Raw genomic sequence first — 22,963 nt, 5'->3', positions numbered from 1 at the left:
ATAATGTTGTTAAACCCATCAATTTGTAGATCATCATTCAATACTTTGCTATCTAAATGAGTTTCAGTAAAGCACACAATGTCAAAATCGTGAACCATTGCTTTTAAATAGTCTAACTTGTTTCTAATACTTCTAATGTTTAAGTGGAATATGTCAAGGACACTCTCGTGTGTGGGACCGGGATTGACCTCAATATCACCCGACAACAATAAAACAATCATACTAACGTGAAAGAAAAAAGTTACAGACACCAATGATCTTATTACTTTTGTTAAGTCCTTAGAAAAGAACTTTTTTAGCATTTTGAGTACGTGTTCTAATAGCTTTCCAAATCTATATACAAAAATGGAAGATATGTTTATACATCTACATGCTAGACAGAAGTTTCCTATAGCGGCACGATGCTGCATAAGCGTGTTACCCATTATCCTTTATTGTTTTAAGGCATGATAATGTAGGGTTGGTACTCAGGCCGCATACAGGAATAAATATAAGTGTCAAATCAAAAAATAAAAAAAAATTTCTGGAAAGAAGGTGGACAATCACATTTTCTTTTTGTAGCATAAAAAAAAAAACGATTTAACAAAAAAAGAAACAAATAAAACAGTCACGAGAAAAACAGAAAAACGAATTGTTTGGGTAGCAGTAAAGGGCAAATAACATATGTACAATGAAAAAAAGAAGGGATCATACTTGAACCCTAATAATATAGGATTGCATGCAAACAAAACTAAAGTACTAAACAAAAATAGTCCTAGACATGTTGCATGTAAAGGCATACACAGTCCGCTATATCCGCAATTTTTATGTATAATAATAAAAAGGGGGGATGGTAATAAATAGGCAGATTACAAGTGATGTAGGCATGTTAAACTCAAACATATATATGTTCAGCCATTTAAATCATCACCGAGGGTTGTACTTTGATCTCCAGTCACACCTTTATCACCGGTCATACCTTGATCTCCGGTAGGACTTGAGGTCGATGAGTCAACCGGGCTGGCCTTGACCACCGTCGAATATGAGCGCTCACCCTCCTCCATCTCATCATCTGCTACGTCACCTGCCAAACTGTCTTCGCTCACCAGGTTATCTATATCGTTGATATTTTTGATAATTACCCTTTTTTTTGTCGTTTATCTTGACATAAATTTTACCGTCATAAGTCCAGCATCCCTGAGCTCGGTGATTACGAACAGCTGCTCTGGCTTTTGCAAATAGCATGGATCGTTTGCGAGTGAGGGCCTCATTTATGTATTCATTAATATCCATTATATAGATATTGTTCTGTACAATGTCATGTACATGTAAATGTTAGGTATATGCTATATTTTATAGGGCATATACCCCCTTGCATCTAAATAATTCTCTTCCTCTTCTTCATTTTTGAGCTACTGTTATGATCGAATAATAAAAAAACTTAAACTAATAAACTGCAAGAAATAACTGAAGCTGATAATGTTTTTCCCAAACAGCCTATATTGGATGAAAATATCCGTGATGAATTTCACCAATTTTCTCTACAAATTCTGGCTTAACATGGGACGTTGGTTCTATAATGACTTCTTGAAATCTCTCCGCATATCCCCAGGCGGTTGACCACGGATCAATGTACTGTGTTCGTATTTCCCCCTTTGTCAGATCAATGACTTTGGCTGTTTTGTTCAATTTGCTGATATTGATCCTTACCACGTCTTTTACATAATTCGGCATATTGGTATATTTTCCCAGCCTTTCTATACCAGAAAGTGATTTACAGCAAGATACAAACTTTGATTCTTGTCCTTTGCTTCCATGTTCTACATGTTGTTGAATAGTTATTCTGGAGAGGTTATTTTTCGGAAACAGTCCATCTTGATAGATTTCGCCAATTCGGAGAAGTCGGTAAACATATTCATCTGACTTCCGTTCTACGTCTCTTTCATAATCGGAAGACTGTACTGAAGAATCGGAATTTTCATTGCTATTTTCATCATCAGAATCAGTTTCGTCTGCTTCCTCCACAAACTGTATTGAAGAATCGGAAAGTTCATTACTTTGTTCGCTGCTTTCATTGTCAGAATCGTCTGAATGTTCACTGCTTTGATCATCAGAATCGTTTTCTAAATTCCTGCCAGTATATACTGAACTATCGGATTCATCAGAAAATGTTTCGTCTGATTCCTGTTCGTCTACATTTACTGTTGCATGTCCCCTAGGTAGAGACGTTGACATTCCAGGATTACTAGAACCAATATTGCGTTTCCTACCTTTCTCAGATGTATCTTTGAGGGTTTTATATCTTTCCCTTTGATTAATCTGGGCTGGAATTCTGGCGTTTTTTCTTGGCATTATCTCAGTCTCTATACTAGATCCTGTTGGAAAAGAACACATTTAAATTAGGACTAGTGCCTGGGGAGATATTTAAATAATCCAAATATAATTGTAGTGTAGCTGTATTCGAAGTGGAAAACGTATAAATCAGCCTATAATGCTAAAATCTTTTGAAAGGGAATGAAGTAAATCAAAACATTAAGATGAGAGGCAAATGAATCCAAATTTTTCTGATGTCTGTTAATATTGAACAGGTGTTTTTGATATAATTAATTTTATTTGAGTTTACAAATATGCCCCATTGATGTTTAACAAAACATTTGGCAATATTATGGAGTTTTAAGGGTTTGTACTGTTCATCGTAAGTAATGCAGCAATAATTCAAAAGTAAAATCTCCTTTCGTTTCTCGTAACGATGCTTAGGCTTCTTGAAAATGGCATAAGTACGCATTTCCATTTCTCTTTTTTCATTTCATTTTATTCAGGTAAAAATATCACAGAATGTCATGATTCAAATATTAAAACATTACAGACTAGCATACTACTAGAAAAAAAGAAATACACACATATTATCTCAGCACTATGGTACTTCAGGAAGATCTAATTTAACATATATATGTAATTATAATTAAATAAATTGCATGACATACAGATGCTCCGCTCTAGCTGGAAAATCTCAAAGTAAAGGTGATGGAGAGTTGATGATGCAAAAATACACTACTTAAAGCCTCAATGGGTTCTTACGTATCATATGCATAATTATATATAAATGGTAGTCCTTGGACCGAAATTCCAAGGGTTCATACAATGCGCTAAGTTAGAGAAAATTCGACGTAATTATCTGAAAAACAGGCATTTGAAAATGGCAAAGAATAATTCAGATCTCGATACCTATTGTATCGAAAAAAATAAACTGCAATTCTTGTTTAGGGCAGTGTTGCACGTTGTAATTGAATGGTTTGGAAGGGAGTGTTTTAACAGTCATATGTTACTTAATAAAGGTAAAAGAAAAACATTTAACATTTTTATCAAATCTCTGATGTTCTGAAAAGTGGGTTTAACCTTACTGTTTTCCTTTTTGAACATCATTAGATAAAAAATTCAAACATTTGTAGAATACTGCTCGTTGCGTTTCTTTTGCATTTCAGTATATCAACAGATTTTTAATAAAATATATTTTAAGATTTATTTTTGTGTAGCGTACTTCTTTATACAAACATACGCATCAGAATAATATTTTTTTATGAATTAGAAGTTATTCCTCATCCGTACCCTTTCGTTTTTGTCCAATCGATTTCGCTGGAATTCTCCTTTCCATGATTTCTCACGTGTCTGAAACTTAGAAAAAATAAGTTAATCCAGATCAATGTCACGTACTCATATTAAATAAACACAAAATTATATTTTAAGTTTCAAAAGAATGTTCTGTAGAGCTCAGTGCAATAGGCTTTTTATGGGGTTATTTAAAATGTAAAATTAAACTAGAGGTACTGTGAGCGATGAGCTCACTAAATGATACCCCCCGCCTCCCATATGGTTATAACTGGTGAAAAAGTCCATGTTTTCCTGTGGCCGGGAAACGCAAAAAATGTATGGGATCAAAAAATAAAATAGGAGATGCACAATGGCATTATGTAATAAAGATTCTGTGAAAGTTTCATCAAATTTCATTCAGTGGTATGAGAGGAGTTGCGGATAAGAGATGGGTACCCCAAAGCGTAACAGACAGACGGACGAACGGACGGACGGAATTAACGATTACTATGTACCCTCCCACTTTTCAAGCGGGGGGTATAAAGATAGACATATAAATATAAACAGTATATTCTCGCACAGTTACATGTATGTAAATTATATGATGGTAATCATAAACTGCATTCTCTTGATATCCACACACTTCTAAAGCCTCAGTTCTGTTTAAGGGATTGTTTTCTTCATATACCCAAGGTTGATTTCCCGGAGGGTGAGGACCACAGTAATGTAATTAATGACAGATAATATTTTTTTTTCTTTCGAGGAGACTTCATATCATGTTACAAGTGTAGAAAAGGGGTATGACTTTGAATCTTTTTCTCTTAAGAACTGGAAAATGAAACAGACTTGGAAATAGAATAAGAATTTCAAAATTATTACTAATATGGACAAAACAAACTAAGTGGAAGTTTACAGATGAAAACAAATTTCAGAATTTGTTTGCCTGGCGATGAGCGTGTAATGTAAATTTAAGAAAAATATACCAAAGCAGGTGAATTTTATTGAGAAAAGCAAAAGGGTAAAAATCCGCCTCATTGATTTTTCTGATGTTTTTCTTTTTATCTTACGGCATAAAATTCAGCTGGCTTAATATATTTTTTAAAAATTTTTGTTACACTTTTAGAACTAAGCTTACCTATTCTGGAATTTTCTTTCACATGTGAACATTTACTGAGTGTGATGTGTCCATATTTGTTATTTTATTGACATATTACTAATACTTTCCAAGTATATTTCACTTTCCAATTCTAACGAGAAAAATTTCTAAGTATTAACAACTTTTCTAAACCAGTAACTTGATATTAAGTCCCCAAAGAAAAAAAAATATTTGTATCATCTGCCCTTTGAAGCACAGTAAAAAGTTCTGTGCAGCTAAAGAAGGATTTTTGTAGAGAGACAGACTCTATAAATTCTACGGGGTTTTCATTCGATAATTGATCACCAATTAAAATTCATCGAAAATTTAGAGACAAAACGGTAAATGATGATAACAAATACGTTTATTTACTTTAATCACTGGTGTAGCTAACAACGTTATGTTTTTATGCCTAAGCATCCACATTTTTAAAATAAATAGGTACAAAATGCATAACATGTATTTGATGATAGGACGTATATGTTAATAAATTTTAAAAAATTAAACTGTACATTCAAAACGAAGGGGTGATAAGGAAGCATACAGAATATTCTACCTTGACTAAGTCAGTGCAACATTATGACGTCATAGTAGGCGAGATGACGTCAATTTTAGAACACAGGTTTTCGTAATATTGTTATTTAGAGATGTAATTTAACTCTAGGAAATAAATTGAAACATGTAAAAATTAACAAAAATAAGATGTTTTATTTTGTTATGCTGTATCTGTCAATTTCATTAAAATCCAACAATAATGACGTCATATGTGTACATCGAGCAACTTAGGAATTGATCATGTCATGTAAAGAGAATATGACTAGGACGGCATGTACAAAGATACGTAAAATGGAGTCTAAAAGCAAATATCGAGAATATGTGAAATTATATGAAGTACATTTAAATAAACAGGTATGCTAATTTATTTTTATCAATTATATTTTCTTTTGAAGACAGTCAGCTATATTCGTATCCCAGTCGGCCTTTCCTCGGTCATTCGTGACAAAAATAATGCCATAGAACAACAATAAGCTGGATATTTCAAAACATAAGATTTGTACAGATGGAAAGTTCGCCTTCTAAAATACTTGGGAAGTGCTGCTAGAATCACGTGTTAAGCATGGTTTTACGAAAATTCTCGGTTCATACATGTATGTGTAAAATACAAAACGTAAGGTAAGGTGTCGTCCGAATGTGCGTTATAATTAATTTACTAACAGGGCGGTGGGATTCTAGCAGCACTTTTTAGGCAAAAAAAATGTTTTCGACTATATTATTTACTCAAAGAAGTTATTAAACTCCGGGATATTGTTGTTCTATTAGCTTTTTTATTAACGAACATTTCTCTTTTAATAGAAGTCACGTGATGCCGTGGTGGTGGTGCACGTCATTGCGTTAGACGCTCTCTTATCTTTATGCAATAGTTAATAAAAGTTTATGTTTATCAGTGGTTTTAGTAAATTATCAAACTTAATTTTGTTTAAAAAGTCTAATTTTCCCCGAGAAATGATTTATATTCTTCCTTCACATACCCGCGAAACTCAACCTAGCACACCCTAATCTTGTGATATTGTCAATTTCTGCGGAACTACTTTCCATGCAGGCCTTTAGAATGCCGGGGACCCGGGGGCTGTCCCTCCACTTTTTTCTGAGGATATTATGTTCCTAAATTAAATTTACCTTTTGATGACACCCTCCCCCCCCCGCATTTTTTGTTACTGTACGGTCAAGCGCTGGTTAATTCCTGAATGTTGCTACAGGCCTGCAAGGTTCCCCTCCCTAGATTGAAAAGTATTTCCTGTAGTACTAAAAGAACCCACTCCATTTTTGCCGAGCTGCGTCACTGGTCGATGGTGCAAATAAAAAAATTCTGATTTTATTTTGTATACTAGTAGAAAATAGATTTAAAGAGCTTGAGTCAGAAAGTACACAAATTCGCCTGTTTTCAAAATAGGCAATTTTGCCTCTAGATATATCTACAGACTGCATATTTTTTCAAACCAACTTTCTTTTTTCAATATCTCTTTCATATTTTCCGTAAGAGGTCATCAAAATAGCATATGTATATGGCCGAATTTCGTACATATTACGGAACGTCATAATGACGTTGTGAATTTTAACACTTCTGAGTTCTCATAAATAAAGTGGTAAACATTTATTAAATGATGAGAATTTCACAAAAAAGTATTTTACAATATATTACAGATAGTACTTTGATATTTTGTTAATAAAAGATAACTTAATATGAAATTATAACGTCAGGTGTAAACAAGCATAGGTACATTTACAAGTTAAAATGACAGCGTGTCCGTTCAGCACCCGTGTGTTTATCGCGGTACACGTAAATAATTAGATACGTTGTAACGTTTCATTATTGACATTGATAATGTTTTAAAATAATAAATTCATTAATAAATTACATAAACTTTATGCATTTGATATTTTTCTCAACCTGTATATATAAAGCAGAGTCCAGGAACGTAGAAACCCGGGGATGTTAAATGTTAAAATAAAAATAGTACTGGTCACACAATTGATTGCGCCCATGGGAAAAGGGACCTTTTTAGCAATTATTATGCATTTTGAGTTTTTCACGGATTTTGATAGAGTAAGGTTAAAAGTTGTCAAATATGAATTTTATTTTGGTCCTACGTCTACTCTAAGTAGGTTTTTTCTTCAATTTAATCAAAGATACTTTAACAAGTTCATAATGACGTCATGTTTTTCAACAACGTCAAACGTTTTCAGAGTGAAGGTAAAATGATTTTCTTTTGTAATTTTACTACGGTAATTAATAGTTACATAATATTTATGTTTGCCCATGCGCATTATTTTTTTTATCTCATTGTCTCTTTTAATCATTAATAATTATTTAATAGTTACATGTATATACATTATGGATTCAGCAGTGGTGTTTAGTATTATGAGCGAGTGTTTGCGCAACATTTCTTTTTTTTTTATGACAGCAGGGGGCAACCTGAACAGCTAGCGGGCGACATCCATTCAGTCTTTTTGGAAACAATTATTTTTTCAAACAAAATATTTACTTGTAATCCATACAAGAGTCATTTGATAAGACTGTAGAATTCATTAGAAAATTATTATAATTTAAACATTGCTCTCAATTGGTCAAGATGTATTTTTTTTTGCTTGAATTCAGCATAAAAGCGATATATCTTTGGTTACCATATATGTGAAAATTAATTTTAAAAAACTATATCTGGAACAATAATACGCTACCTCAATGCTACTGCGAAATGAAAATTTATTTGATCGTTCTTTTTCTTCTAAATTTCATATAAAGACAAAAAAATTGCGAAGAATGGTAACATGTTATTACGCTATACGAAAGACAGTGAATAAAAAGGAAATTCGATTGATTCACTGCATATATAAGATTGTCTGTCTGCATGGGGTGAATAATGATGTCCACTGCTTTTTGGAAAATATAAATGATACGCGAAATATTTTTCAGTCTAGCATTTAAAATATTTTAATATTTACAAATCAAAAAGGTGGAAATTTCATAAACAAATGAATGAGTTATAATCCGCACACAATCAAATAATAGAGACCCAGAATTAATGTGTGCGTTGGTGAGGAAGGGTGGGGTGGGGGTAAAAATCTAAATGACAGAAACTTACAATTCCTCTGAACATAAATACATATAAACATAAATACAAATTTTAAGTGCACAGGCGTAGAGAACACTGCGTATAATGTTTATTCCTCATATGTAAGACAGTACCGTGTTCCATACACATTCTTCAACAAAGAACACCTCTAAAAAGGGTACCATGTGATATTTTACGCGCGGACTTGTGAAAATATTCTTTTTCTCAAAGTAATCATCCTCATGTTTTAGCAAAATGTTATCACGATCATCAACTGGCTTTGCAAAGTTTTTAAGAGAAATAATAAATGGATTTATTTTCAATAATCTATATGTACAGCGTGTTTATTGACAATCACTAGACATGGTTGAAGTTTCATTTTTCCCTGTCATCTTTCTGCTTTTCAAGATTTTCAACTATTTTCGACACTTGTGTATTTTTTAGCAATACCTATACTTCGTTGAACGAATACTTCCGAGAGCAGCATATTAGCAAACTTCTAATGCAAGAACGCAGCTAAATCAGAGGCAGATCCTCTGGTGTGCGCACCCCCTTTCGATTTTTTAAAACAATATTTACTAAACTAAAAACACATTATTAAAATCAGGTTTCCTTATTTTGTGTATGTGAGGGTGTGTGTGTTTGTGAATTTAACCCTATGGCAGAGTGCCCCTAATTTTTTTTATCTTAGGACGGCCTGCCCTGAAAGACTTCTAGGACAAAATTATTTTCTAAATGTCACTTTTTCGGTCTTTTTGTCCCCCGCTTGAAAAGTGGGGGATATTAATTTGGGTTTGTCCGTCCGTCCGTCCGTCCGTCCGTCCGTCTTTCTGTCTGTCTGTAACGCTTTCGTTTCCACACGATATCTCGAGAACCGTTTGAGCTTTTGCAATGAAATTTAGCATAGCAATTCCCTATGGACTAAAGAAGACCCCTATTGATTTTGAGGTCAAAAGGTCAAAATTCAAGGTCGTAAATTTATACATTCTGTCTGTGTGTAACACTATTATTTCCGGGCGATATTTCAAGAAGATTTTGAGCTTATGCAATGTAATTTTATACCAAAACTCCCTAGGACGTCTCTCGCCCCTCTCAAAGTGCCCCGCCCCGTTTGTTTTATTAGTATTTATAGTATTACATGTCGCTATTTTTAGCGCAGGGGCATGAGGAGAGTTATTGCGTATAAAACAGGTTTTCGGCGGACTTTACATGTATGTTCTTATTACATCTATTAGAACTGTTTAATAAAGGCTAAATAAATAAAACACCATGGATTGTGTAAAATTTTGAGAATACCGAACATGAAAATATAAATATATACATGTATGTGACTTCAGTTCTGCATATACTTTACACCGTGTAAAGCGATTCCGTGGTCTAGTGGTTATGTTACTCGCTTCAAATGTAAGAGGTCCCGGGATCGAATCTTGGCCGACCCCCCCCACCCTTTTTTTTTTTTTTAAATACTTTTCTTTTTTCTTTTTTTTTTACTAAATGATAGTATTCAGCATGTGAAATGAAAAATTTATGAGGTTATAAAATTATCATTACAATGTGATAAATATTCCATATAAAAAGAATCTTCTATACACATAATAAAGAATAAGCAATCAAATCTTTATATGCATATTGACATACATGTATTTTATTTGCTTCAGTATACATGTATACATTTAATAATTCTACAAATTCAGTCAGGGGGATCCGATTTTTTCCCTAAGCGGGGGACACGAATTCTCTGAATTAGCTTGTTTTTTTGTGAAAACACCCTATGATGAGCGATGTCGGAAACTACTTTTTTACCACTCTTTTTATAACATATGTCATATATAATTATTCATACATCAAACACAGAACAGAAACATTTCCTCCTTTCTGAGATTATTTTGATAATAAATTGATAAATTTATTATTTATAAATAAAGGCCGGCTAAATATTACAGTATTCCTATATTACATATGTTGCCTTTTTAACAGGATGCTTATAGACACCCCCAACCCCAACTCGGAAAACGAGGCCACATGCATAGATGGGCTGACATATTTGAAAATCACGATTTTATGAATATATTGGGTCATTTGCTAAGAATAATTTTTAAAAAGCATAATCTACATATTATTGAAATATTAGTGGACCTCTCTCTCACTCTCGCTCTCTGGAACATGCTGACTACCTTTTAATATTCAGACTAAATGAAAAATATCAATGTCTGATCAAAATGTAACCTTAAAAAGATTGAGTAAACATATACATCTGACCTGTAACGTTAGACATTTACAAGTTAATCGCTCGCGATCTACCCGATGCGCGATAATGATTATGTAACACACAGAATATATATTAAGGTCAAGATCTAGTACATAACTTGAGACTAATATTTGGTGCTAGATCCATTATGACGTCATAATCAATTTCAACTTTCTTTTTCCCGTACTTAACGGCTTTAGCAGAATTATGTAGAAAATAGGGTATTTTCATGTCATTTAATTTGAAATCATATGAAAAGTAAACCGGATACCTATATTAAATTTGATATTGATTTAAAGAAGAGGCTATAAACATACTAATTACCGTTTTCTGTGAGACTGTAGGCAATCTGGATACATTTCCTTTGCCGAATACGAAAAAAAACCTCCCATATTCATGACCAGTTTTTTTAATTTTTCATTGAAAATGACACTTTAAAATACAGTTTTTCATCTTGTTTACCTACAAATTATGCCCCGAAACACCTTATTTGACCAAGCTAACGTTGTAAAGCATCAATAAAGGAATTTATTTCTAAAGTTTGATAAATCTGTAGGCACCTTTCATTTACTAGATCTTGACCTTAAAGCCTATGTACTAACTTTAAATAGTAATAATGTTATTTATTTAAATTTTTCAAAAATTGATATTTTTTGAACACCTAGAGATATCTACAATCACCACGAGTACGAAAAATATTAAAGTTCCCTAGAAACTTTGACGTCATTTTCTGTACATTGTGACGTCACGAGAAAATATTGACGACTTGTCAAATGTTGAGAAAAAACAAAGCAAATAGACCTTATGGTTATAACCTAGCCACTTTGGAGGGCTTCTGTTAAACAGTGGTCCACAATAGACATGCAGATGTGGAAAGCATAGACTAACGCGAAAATATATTTTTTATTTTTTTTATGTTTTAAATTGAACTGAGAACTAGGCTATATTAGCCTAGAATCTGTTTAACCTACCCTATTTATCACGTATCGATAATGCATTTATACTAAAAAGGATTTATGGTTGTGTTTACATAATTTACAGTAACCTTTCTTATGAAAGATTTAATCCTTGCCGTGCGAGGTTTTATTAACATGGAATTATATAAAGGCAGGCACGTAGCAACCGGGGGGGGGGGCAGGGGGGCCCCCCATTTTTCCCCAACATTACCTTTACTATAGAAAAGGTCCATTGAACAGATGGTTGCCCCCCCCCCACTTTTTACCACAGTATATTTATAGCAAGGAAATATAGGAAAAAATTGGAAGTGAAAGGAAGTTGGGCAATTTTTAATTTTTAATTTTTTTTTTTTTGCTTGTCAAATTTTTTTTAGGTACATAAAAAAATTTTTTCTCAGGTTGGCCCCCCCACTTTCAATAACGATGCTACGTGCCTGTAAAAGTAAATTTGCTTTCTGCATGCGCAGCTGAGCAAACGACATTCATAAATATTAAATTTACACATGGGGCGCATTCCTCTCGGAGAAAAAAACTTATTGAAAAATACGCGTAAGATACAAATGTTTGATTTTATACTTGATTTTTTTTCCGAGAGAAATGCGCCCCACTTGAAATTTTAAAGTGAATCTGTAAAATCGGTGAAAAACTCCGGAAAAGTCAAAACCCTTATAGGTTTTAGCCGTTACGATGAAGAAGCCAACATCTGGTTTGACTAAAACTACCCACCCCTGCATTGACGAAGTCGAGTAGATACGGAAACCACAAATAGTTTTTAGAAAACGATGATTTATTTTTTAAGAAATTCACAGGCCGTATATTGTACTTTCTGACTTTTGTTCTTTTCTTGTATGGGTATAACAAAACTGTTGTTGGAAGGAGACACTGACAACTCTAGGCCTCAACCCCATCTAGCGACTGCATATTAGTGTACTATAATATTTATTGTTAATATGCTTCAGCCGTATAGAAAACTACAAGTAACAGCTTTTTAAAAAGCTTGCCTGACTAAATCAATCAATTTATCTGCATGAAGAGTGATAAATCTTTTGAGCAATACTTTTGGGGTTAAACATATCCTAACTTTATATTCTGAGAACCTTGTGCAATTGAAATCTTGATTTTATTTAACTTGTAGAAGAATCATCTCTACACTGCATACTGAAGAGTTGTTATTCTGTGGGGGGTTTCTGCAAGTGGAGTGATCTGCCCTTGGATCTAAATTGATTTCAAGCTACATAGTAACACTTATTATAAAATCTGTTGTAAAATCATGCATTGTAAACATTTTAAAAGATGGATATAATTAAATACTCATTTTGTTGGAGTGTATTTTCTCCTCTTAAGTAAACAGTAGAAATGTGTGTTCATGATTTTTGTTTTATCATAAAGGGGGTGTGGGTGGTGACACTAATTCAATTCAATATTTAGGCCTTTGTGGAAAGAAAAAATCCAAGATTTTTTACGGTTTTCTTACTTATTGTGTGCATTTGAACAGAGAGATATAATAGATCATACATTTGTAGATGATGACTTAACTGCAATGATTTTTATTAATTTATTGGACTAGTTCATTTATGGAATTAACCAACCGCGGGATCGGTAAACAAATTAGAAACATCATTTCTTTAGTGTTGCATGTCCATATACCATTTGTACTGATGTATACGATATGTTGCTTTAAAGAATGGTATAAAACTTGTAGATAGAGTTTCTGAAGCATTAGAAGGAAGTTAAAAGGACAAACTTTATTTAATTCCATGGAAGTTATCACAACCATTCATACAATAGAACAATCCAAGGAAAAGGCGAAAAGATAGCTCACTAGTGACATTTGGCACGAAAAGAGCGATTCAGCCCTTTCGTGGAATATAAATGGACTGATCCAGTATCAATCCTTATACTTCCTGACGCCGTGACGTCAGCCAATTATTAACTTATGTATCAAAGCATACTAACTATTCTGTTCAATATGTGTGTTGGGTTTGTTTATTTGTGAATCAATATTGTAACAAGAGGCCCATGGGCCTTATAGGTCACACGAGTAACATGTAACTTCTTTGCAACAGCTAAAATTGACTATTTTAAACCAAAAGCCTTGAAATTCACAATTTTGAAAGAGGCACCATGCTTATCATAACAATACACTTAGAATGCTTACATTAGTAACTCAATAACCAAAGGTAAAACAGAGTAACAAAGAAAAATGCTTTTCAACTTTATAATCACCAGTGGTGCAAACCTACCAAGAGGAACCACTGACCCTGGGGCCACATATTTCAAAATTAGAAATTGTAACATAAATTTCATTTCATAATAAATGTGTGATTAATATTAAAGAGAAGATTTCAAAGTATTACTTTATTTTCTAACTATAGACTATGTACCCCCCTATAGACTATGTCTGCAGAACCCCTAACCAAGGGGCCCTGAAATTAACCATTTTGGAAGAGGCACCTTTTATCATCATAAATAGGTACTTATGTCATTGGCATTATCCCCAGGAGCAAAGGAAAAAAATCCAAAGAATTCATGCATTTTCACAATATAATCATTAAAAAGCCTCACCCTATAACCAGAACCCCTGAAACAGGGGCCATGAAATTCACAATTTTGGAAGAGGCTGCTTTATTCAATATTACTATGTACTTGGTTAGTTTATTTAATGCCAAGGAGCAGAGAAGAAGATTTGTAAAGATTGTACCAATTTTAATGGTTTTAGTCCAAGGGGCAGGGACCATGAAATTTAGAGTTTTTGTTCCCCTTCACTCATAGATGTTTTGTGCCAAAATTGGTTTAAATTGGTTGAGCACTTGCAGAGAAGAAACTGAAAATTTTCCAAATGTTTACGCACGGCGACGGACAAAAACGGGAATAGCAATAAGTTACCGGAGCTTACTCAGGTGACTTAAAAATAAACGATAACTTTATAAATTTGTATTTTTAAGGTTATATGACAATATTTACAACTAGAAATGAATAAACTAACTTTATATGAAGAAAAGGAAATAATTCAGAATGGGAGGTAATGATAGTCGTTGAATTACTTTATACCTTTTGGAAAATCGGCATTGAAACCGTTTAAGTATCAAAACAGAACTGATATCAAACTATCAAAAGATTACACAATAATGAAAATAAATGTATCCAACATAGAAAGCATTTCAAATAAAACAAAAAATCTGTTTCAAGCATTTTAACCTAGGCTATTAACAAAATCAAACAAAAAAAAGAATATTTATTTAAAGGATGGTGAAAATTCAACATATTGTTTCATTAATTTTCTTGGTGGGGAGGGGATGTACCCGGTAAAGTCTTGCTATAATCAAGATCTTTCTTTTTTTAAATAACTGTACACGAGCTGTATCAATGTCATTTTTGAGAGGATAGTTACTACGTAAATTTTTGATACCTTGAAAAAAAGTGTTGCTAGTCATAAATACTGTATAATAGATTTTTATGGAGTGGGAGTGGGGATTACCCCGTAAAGTCCTGAAGTCATCAAGATTGTTGCATTGAATTACTGTATATTAACTTATCAATGTCATTTTGAAAGGAAATTTACTCCGTAGGTTCTCTATAAGTACCAAGTCATAAATACTGTATCAGTGATTTTCTTTTTTTTTGTGGGGGGGGGTAGGGGGGTACCCTGGCGGCACAGTTATGGGTACAGTAAGGAGGCAGGGCCTAATTTATACGGGAAATGTTTGCTATGACGCCACGCATAATATAAGGTCTTCAAAATACCACAAAATGATATTATTTGCTACCTCAAACTGCTGGATAGCTATAGACTACTTAAACACTTACTATTACATGCAGTTTTGACGTTTGTTAAATCCCACACAATGATATATAAAACGATTCATCAATATCATAGTGCTCAATGCACTTGTCAATGTGACGTCATCTCGCAAAAATGCCGCAGTTTGTACTCAGTGAGAGGCTGATCAAGTCACTTTTGTCCAATAAAAAATTTTCAAAGAAAATATTTTTTGCTGTTAGACAAAAGGCCGTTAACTTTGATGCAATGTCTATTTTACTATTTTATTTTTAAGATGTCCGTATATTCTCAAGACAAGTGATACTGTCGCATGTTTGTATGCAGATTCATGTAAATTTCAAAAAGTAAAAGAAGAGCCCTAATAAATCAAATTATTGCAAGGGCATACCCTCAATGTATCTTGTCAAGTTCTTATACATAAACTTAAAAGGCATAAAGATATTTGAAAAGTGCTGCAAACTTCATGAAATCTTGCACATAAATTAATCATAGCTATACAATGTAATTAATGTAGTTGACCAGCAAAATATTCAAACTGTCGTCAAACAAATTAAATATTAGTAATTAAATAAGGGAATCTATATAGGTTCGCAGCACTTTTCACAAAATACATATAGTGTTGATAAGAATTTAAAATTAAACTAAGATTTTAAACTTGGTTATCTCACACCACTAGGAAGATTAACAGTTTTGAAAACACCTTTATTGCCAATATTGAACCACATTTTTGCCTCGCTTCCAAATTCTACTGATTTATATATAAAAGATTTAGAATTAGAAAACACATTTTATTCTTTTGTAATGGGAAGTAATACTTTTAGACTGAAAAAAGGTGTTTGTATTAAACATCTTAAAGATGGCGGTTTCAAGGTGATTAGTATGAAAGAGTTTATTATGTCTCTGAAACTGGTATGGATGAAAAATGTTATACTGCAAGGTAAATATTCATATTTAGCCTTAGATTAAAAAAAAAGTTTTTTGAAATAAAAGATGTAAAAAAAATGTTTTGGAAAATATTTTAGAAGCCTGGCTACTTTTTTCTAAAAAAAAAAAATACCAGAACCAGAAGCAAATGCCTCTATGGAACCACTATTTTTAAATAAAAATATTCTGATTGGCAAAAAAACTATTTCTTATAAAAAATGGTTTGAAAATAATATTTTTTTCGTAAATGATCTCTTAAGAGAAGACGGTTCATTTATGGATGTAAATATGTTTAACTCAAATATGGAATCCATACAAACTTTCTTGAGTACAATGGACTTAGAGCTGCTATTAAAGAATGGATGAAAATCAAAAAATTCTTTCTTTCTTTGTTTATATGCCATATATTAAACAAAAAACATCCTCTTTATTAAAGGCAAAGAAATCAAGAAATTTATATGAAATTTTGAAAAGCAATGACATCAAACCATTAGGTCAAACTAGCTGGAATAGAATTTTTAACTTGAATGATACTGAATGGGAGAAAATTTTTTCTTTTCCTTTTAAGCTCACAAAAGATACAAAACTTCGGTGGTTTCAGGTCCGAATTAATCATAAAATATTAGCAACAAACTCCTTTTTACATAAAATTAAGAAAATAGGTTCATGTGGGTGTTCTTTTTGTGAAACTGAAACAGAAACTATTGCACACATCTTCTGGGAATGTGAAGTAATACAAGACTTATTGAATAGTTTTGATAGTTATTGTTTTAAAAAGATTCATATGAATGTTGTATATTCAAAGAAAGAATTCATATTGGGATCTTTTGCAAAATTAGACAAAATTAAATACCGTAAATCTGGAAATTTTTACGTCGATTTATTTTTGCGAATTTGGGTCAAAAAGCTGTTGATTAATTTTTACGCTTCAAATTTTTGCGAATTGTAAATGGTGCTAAAAATAAAAATCACTGAAGATTTTCATATCAGGTTATGTTTCATATAATATGCCCCGTTAGAATACCACCAATATACTTGCAACGTGGCAAGATATTGCAAAATCGCTCCAAAACAATTTTGATAAAAATACAAAAGGATTTGCACTGAAAATAAATTCTAAATTAATTATAAAAAACATTTTAAAGGTTGTGTATGCCTTTTAACCTAAAGAATAATCCAAATGAAGAAAAAAATATAACTTATTTCTCAACGTTTTTTTTTTTCCTCACCTATAATTTACACGCCGCGTTTACATTCGGAACTTTCTAGTAAATGCACAGAGTTTGAGTTATCGCCCGTGTTGATACACGGTTAGATAAAATGACAGTTCTCTCTTTATTGGCAAATTAATTGATGAAAATAAAAAGGGACTCAGTGCTTGTCAAATCATCGGACGATATTGCATATAATAAGGGCAATTTACACACACCGGCGGGTAATTAACTTGTTATATAGTAGACTAGTGTAAACAGGTTTCTTTTAAAAATGACCAGTGTTTACCGACGCATATTCACTGAGTAAAAAAAAAAAGACACAAGTTCTCAGAAAAAAATTCTTCACATGTTGATTTATTTTTAAGAAAAATATTTTTGCGAATGCAATGCACGCGCAAATTTGCTAAAAATTTATCTACAGTAAAAATTTCCAGATTTACGGTACCTCATTGCTCTTCAAATTAAATATTTTATCTGTAGAATGAGATGTAGTGGTAAAACCTCTCCTTGAATGGACTGATATCCTCCATCAGATATATGTATGAAACAAACAAGTACATTGCATATAAGAACAACAATCAGTTGACTTTTGACGAAACCAGGAGCCCCTGGAAGAATCTGTTGATGTAATTTTTGGTTATCGCAATATCCCTTCTCTCTCTCTCTCTCCTCCCTCTCTCTCTCTCTTGCTCTACTTTCCCACTATCTCTCTCTCTCATAAAAAATTACAGAAAATGTATCTTCGTATTGTAAAAATTTGTATTAAAATCTGTTAATAAAAAAAACAAATAAAAAAAAAATAAACTTGGTTATGTCCTTGCAATATTGGAATTTATAGATGACCTCTAAACTGCAAGTACAATTGCTACAATAATGCATGTGACGCCGACATCACATGACAAGTCTAAATAAAATAAAAAAAATCTTTATGTCCTCAATATATAGATTTGAGCCACATGTTATATTTTTGATATCAGTGAAGGAAATTTACAATGTACCTTGTCTAGTTTTGCTATCTTTAACATTTTTCATGTCATAAATACTGTATTAGTGTTTGCTTTTTAAGGGGAAATTCACTTGCTATCGCTCTATGTAAATATGTATTGTCAATATACCCCCTAAATGTATTCAGTTCAGTTTGATTTTGATATTAGATCATCTATATACTAGGAAAACGCTGATTTTCATCATCCTTCTAATAAATATCTTATATATAAAATTTGGTTTTGTTTGATTTTGTCAATACATTTACTGATTTTTCACCATCCTTCTAATATAAATTTCAGCTTTGTTTGATTTTGTCAATAAATGAGGGCAAAATGTTTAAAAAAGAAAACAAAATTATATATTTTCTGTTTTGATTTTGTGAATGCGTAATTGATTCTTTCATCTGACAAAAATTATTTACACTATTTTTCATTACTTTATTCCAATTATTGATTTCTTTTTTTTACTTATGCCCTTCGCAGTAAATGAATGCGACGTAAACTAATGCATACATGACGTGATTTACAAATAACGACATAAACGCTTTACAGTGTACTGAATAGCTTTTTTTGTAGAAATAAAATTTTAATCCGCGTTAGTTAACTTTGTTTTAGCTGCCTTGTGAACTCAATTTAATTCGCATAATTTTTTTCGCAGTTATTAACTTTGCATTAATGTAATGCGAAGTAAACGCTCCGTGTGAACAGGCATACTTGTAACTGATTACAGGTAAACATTTAGTGATTAGCATACTTTTCCTTGGTTTTGGACCAAATATAGCACATAAACCTATATCTTACCACCAGAATGTACCAGTGACTTAATTCTGGCTTTACGCATGCGTCAAAATTTAATTCTAATTAGCTTTGCTAAGAGTTCACGCGGTGCTAATGCAAAGTAATTTAATGCGCAGTAAACTAATTCGAATTAACCTTATTCGCATTAAATTTTTCGTGTGAACTCGATTCCAATTTAATTTGCAGTAACTTACATTTAATTCGAATTAATTTTTCGTGTGCTAACAGGGTATTCTTCTTCTCTAACAACGCTTAATATCTTTCACCTTTATAGATTTTCAATTACTTTTTAATCTAAAGATATAAATTCCTACCCAACACAGAATCGAGTATATGTAAACTTCATTGACTGTAAAGGGGTGTAAGTACACTTATTTTAAGTTTTACTTACATTTTTGCTGTCTCAGTGTGCTACAATATTTCTTTCGCTGTTCCTTAATATAAAGAAATTCACAAATAAAAAATATACAAAGGTTGATAAAAAACCGTTAGAAGATCGTTTTAAGAATACTTCCTTTTAGCCATATAATAGACTGAGTTTTCTATGAAGTTAAGGACAGATGATACAAACAATTTTTTTCTTTGAAAAAGATTAAATATCATGTCACAAGTTTAGAAAAGTGGATGGTTCTTAGAATTTTTTCTCCGAAGAACTGGAATATGAAAAAGACTTGGTAAATATTAGTAATATTTCAATGAAAACACAAATATAGACAAATCACATTCAGTAAAGGTTTACAGGTGAAAATAAATTATAGAATATGTTTTCCTGGCGCTAAAAGTGTAAAATAAACTTAACAAAAATATACCGAGCCAGGTGAATTTTATTAGGAAAAGCTAAATGGTTAAAATCAGCCTTTGTGATATTGCCAGTTTTTCTGTAATTTCGATCTTCCTCTTAAAATTCACCTGGCTTGGTATATTTTTCTAAGGTTTATATTACACTTTTTACGCCAGGATAACATATTCTGAAATTTATTTTCACCTGTAAACCTTTACTGAATGTGATTTCTTTATATTCGTTTTTTCATTGAAATATTACTAATATTTCCCTAGTCTTTTTTCATATTCTAGTTCTTAGGAGAAAAAATTCTAAGAACCATCCACATTTCTAAACTTGTGACATGATATAAAATCTTTTTCAAAGAAAACATTTGTTTGTATCATCTGTCCTTAAAGTGAAAGAAGAATGTTTTTTTAAATATAGGATACGATGATAACATTAAGGTGTGATAATACACACCCCTACTAATGTGTTCGGAACCTTTTATTTATCGGTGTTCTGCAAATTATAAGACCCGATGAGTTCAGAGTAGCTCTGGCAGTGGCTCTGGCGAGAGTTAGCGAGACTTCAGCGAGATAGGGTAAATTATTCACGGAAATGTGGCTAGGAAGTGTCTAGCACGTGGAGACATGGTAAACAGAAAAGTTATGTTGCGTTTCAGTTTTAACCACCCTAGAATCAGCTGACAATGTCTGTAGAAATGTACTTCAGTCAATCGATCTCTCTTACATTCATTCAAACACCCGTAACATCTTTAATAGTTTCTTATCTTTGTATTCTGTTCTTAAGAACATTTTTAAAATTATTTTGTATTCGATTGCCATGATCATAGGTTGACCTGAACCACGTGTTCGAAGTAAAATTTAAACATGTATTTGGCGTAAACGTTGCTATTCATTCCAACGATTGGTCAGTTGCTCGTGGTAAGATCCGCTGTGCGCATTTATAACAATAGCCATATAAGGCAAACAATGGTTTGTCAGTGTCGATGATACAACACATTTTTTACCAGCGAATCGGTCACTAGTGAGCTCTTATTTTCGCCGAAAAGTATAAGATATATTGTTATTTTAACACCCCCTCCTTTAGTCACACCCTTTCTGTTGAAAATCATGAAAGTCTTTCAGAAAGGTCTGGAAACATTTATTACAGGACATGTTTTCAAAAGAAACAGGCTATAGCAATATCCTGTTTACTACCAATTTTATTTATAAAACCGGTTCTACCCAATAACCTTTGAATAGATCAACCTAAACCACGTGTCTTGAATTTAAATCACAATAACATTAGTAGGGATGATACAGAAATACACGTTTATTTTATACCCATAGATTGTAACAGTGGGTTTTAAATACCTTGGCAGTTTCAGAAAATGTTCTTTAAATTTAGGACAAGACTACTGTAAATGGGAAAACAGATTTTTAGTGCATTTTACAATATGAAGCATAATTGAAGGTTTAATAACTTCCTGTTTCCCAAACATTGTCGTTCTTGCTTAAAGACAGGATGAAAGAAGCGACATTGTGCAGCTTGGACACCAACATGCTTTTTTCAAAATACATCTTTCTTTTTGTTAAAAAAATTAGCATTTTTTAATACTTTGAAATGTCATTTGCTTTCCTGAACGGACCTTTCATATTCAAATACCAACCTTCACAAAAAAATTAAAATAATCACAGGGTTGTCTTTAAAACCAGCTAATTTTGAAACTTCTTTTTGATATCATCTAGTTCAGTAATTGGTCATATTTTTCATGGTAAAAGAAGGAACATTGATATAAAGCATTGTGACAATAGAACCTAGTTCAAATTTGGGTAAATAAGTAGATCTATTACCAGTAAGATGCGACACACTTTTGACCAAATGTTTTTAGCTATGTAAAAAGCTGCTAATTAATATTTGGCAATGTTTCATTAAAAAATTGGATGTTTATATATAAATAGTTTACGGGATGGTTTCGTCCGTCTACTACTGATTCTGGGTCAACCGTGAGCTTTCCTCTTATTGTTGAACCCAGATTCTTTAAAACCTCAAGACACAACACGAGTTACTAATTTGTAGTTTTATATAAGGAATCAGCATTGGATATACTTTTACATGAGTTTGGGATGTATCAGCACCGAAGGTCTGATTCCAACTGACTATAATTTTTCACAACAAAACATACATACTGAACAAAGACAGAGTAAAATAAGGATTAACAAAAGGTAAATAGAAATCAAGTATCAAAGAATTATTGAGCGAATAGTGACATTTTAGCAGTATGTATATAATAGAATTAAAGATGAAAGATTAAGTGTCAATAAATATAAACAGATGTCAATTAGGGATTAACTGTCCAATCTCTGACTATGCCTCAGGTGGGATTAAGGCTGTGCAGAATTTATATAATTGATCACATTTGCCGAAATATAAGAAAAGTTTTGACAATAATTTACACAAAGTCCGAAAAGTTAATTTACACTGTAATTTAAAATAAGTCCAAAAATGTTGTATTTTACACCGTAACAAATATATTTGCACATATATAGTAAGACTTTTTAATTCTTGTGTAATTTGTCAATTCTGTTAACTTGCTCCAGTAAATAGAAGAAACGAGATAACTGACTTTTGCGTCAGATAATTATTAAAAAGAGTAATATATGATAAGTGTATCAAATGGCCTCTAAAATAAATATATTAATTTTAATAAAGTTTGCATGTTCCAAGATGCGCTCGCTCTATGTCAAGAAAAGCCCCATTTTTGTCTCGTTTTGGTTGGATTGCAGAAATAGCATGAATTGTGACATTATTTTTAGCATATGAGTGAATATAAATGTAAAAAAACAAATGTACTGGAAATATTTTTAATGTAATCTCTGCTACAAAATAAAAATCATTTATACCTATATGAATATCACTGTTGATTTGAAGGGGGCAAAAACTGACTCTTACGATATATAGTCCCAACTAATTTGTC

The 22,963-nt window shown here is 32.3% G+C and overlaps 1 protein-coding gene across 1 annotated transcript; it reads right to left on the bottom strand.

Moving 5' to 3' along the window:
• Positions 1-1,286: 1,286 nt before the first annotated feature.
• Positions 1,287-19,748, bottom strand: LOC134252111 (uncharacterized). Its single transcript, XM_062734555.1, has 3 exons — positions 19,612-19,748; positions 3,586-3,645; positions 1,287-2,354 (listed from the first exon to the last, which is right to left on the bottom strand). The coding sequence occupies exons 2-3, from the start codon at positions 3,629-3,631 to the stop codon at positions 1,477-1,479; spliced, it is 924 nt and encodes a 307-aa protein (XP_062590539.1). The 5' UTR covers positions 3,632-3,645; positions 19,612-19,748; the 3' UTR covers positions 1,287-1,476.
• Between the last annotated feature and the right edge of the window lie 3,215 nt (positions 19,749-22,963).

Source organism: Saccostrea cucullata, unplaced genomic scaffold, assembly GCF_032062105.1.
Source record: "Saccostrea cucullata isolate Sc308-1 unplaced genomic scaffold, CSIRO_AGI_Scuc_v1 ctg4985, whole genome shotgun sequence".
NCBI classification, from domain to species: Eukaryota; Metazoa; Mollusca; class Bivalvia; order Ostreida; family Ostreidae; genus Saccostrea; species Saccostrea cuccullata.
Note: the sequence above shows the minus strand (reverse complement) of the source record. Positions and strands in the feature narration are given on the sequence as shown.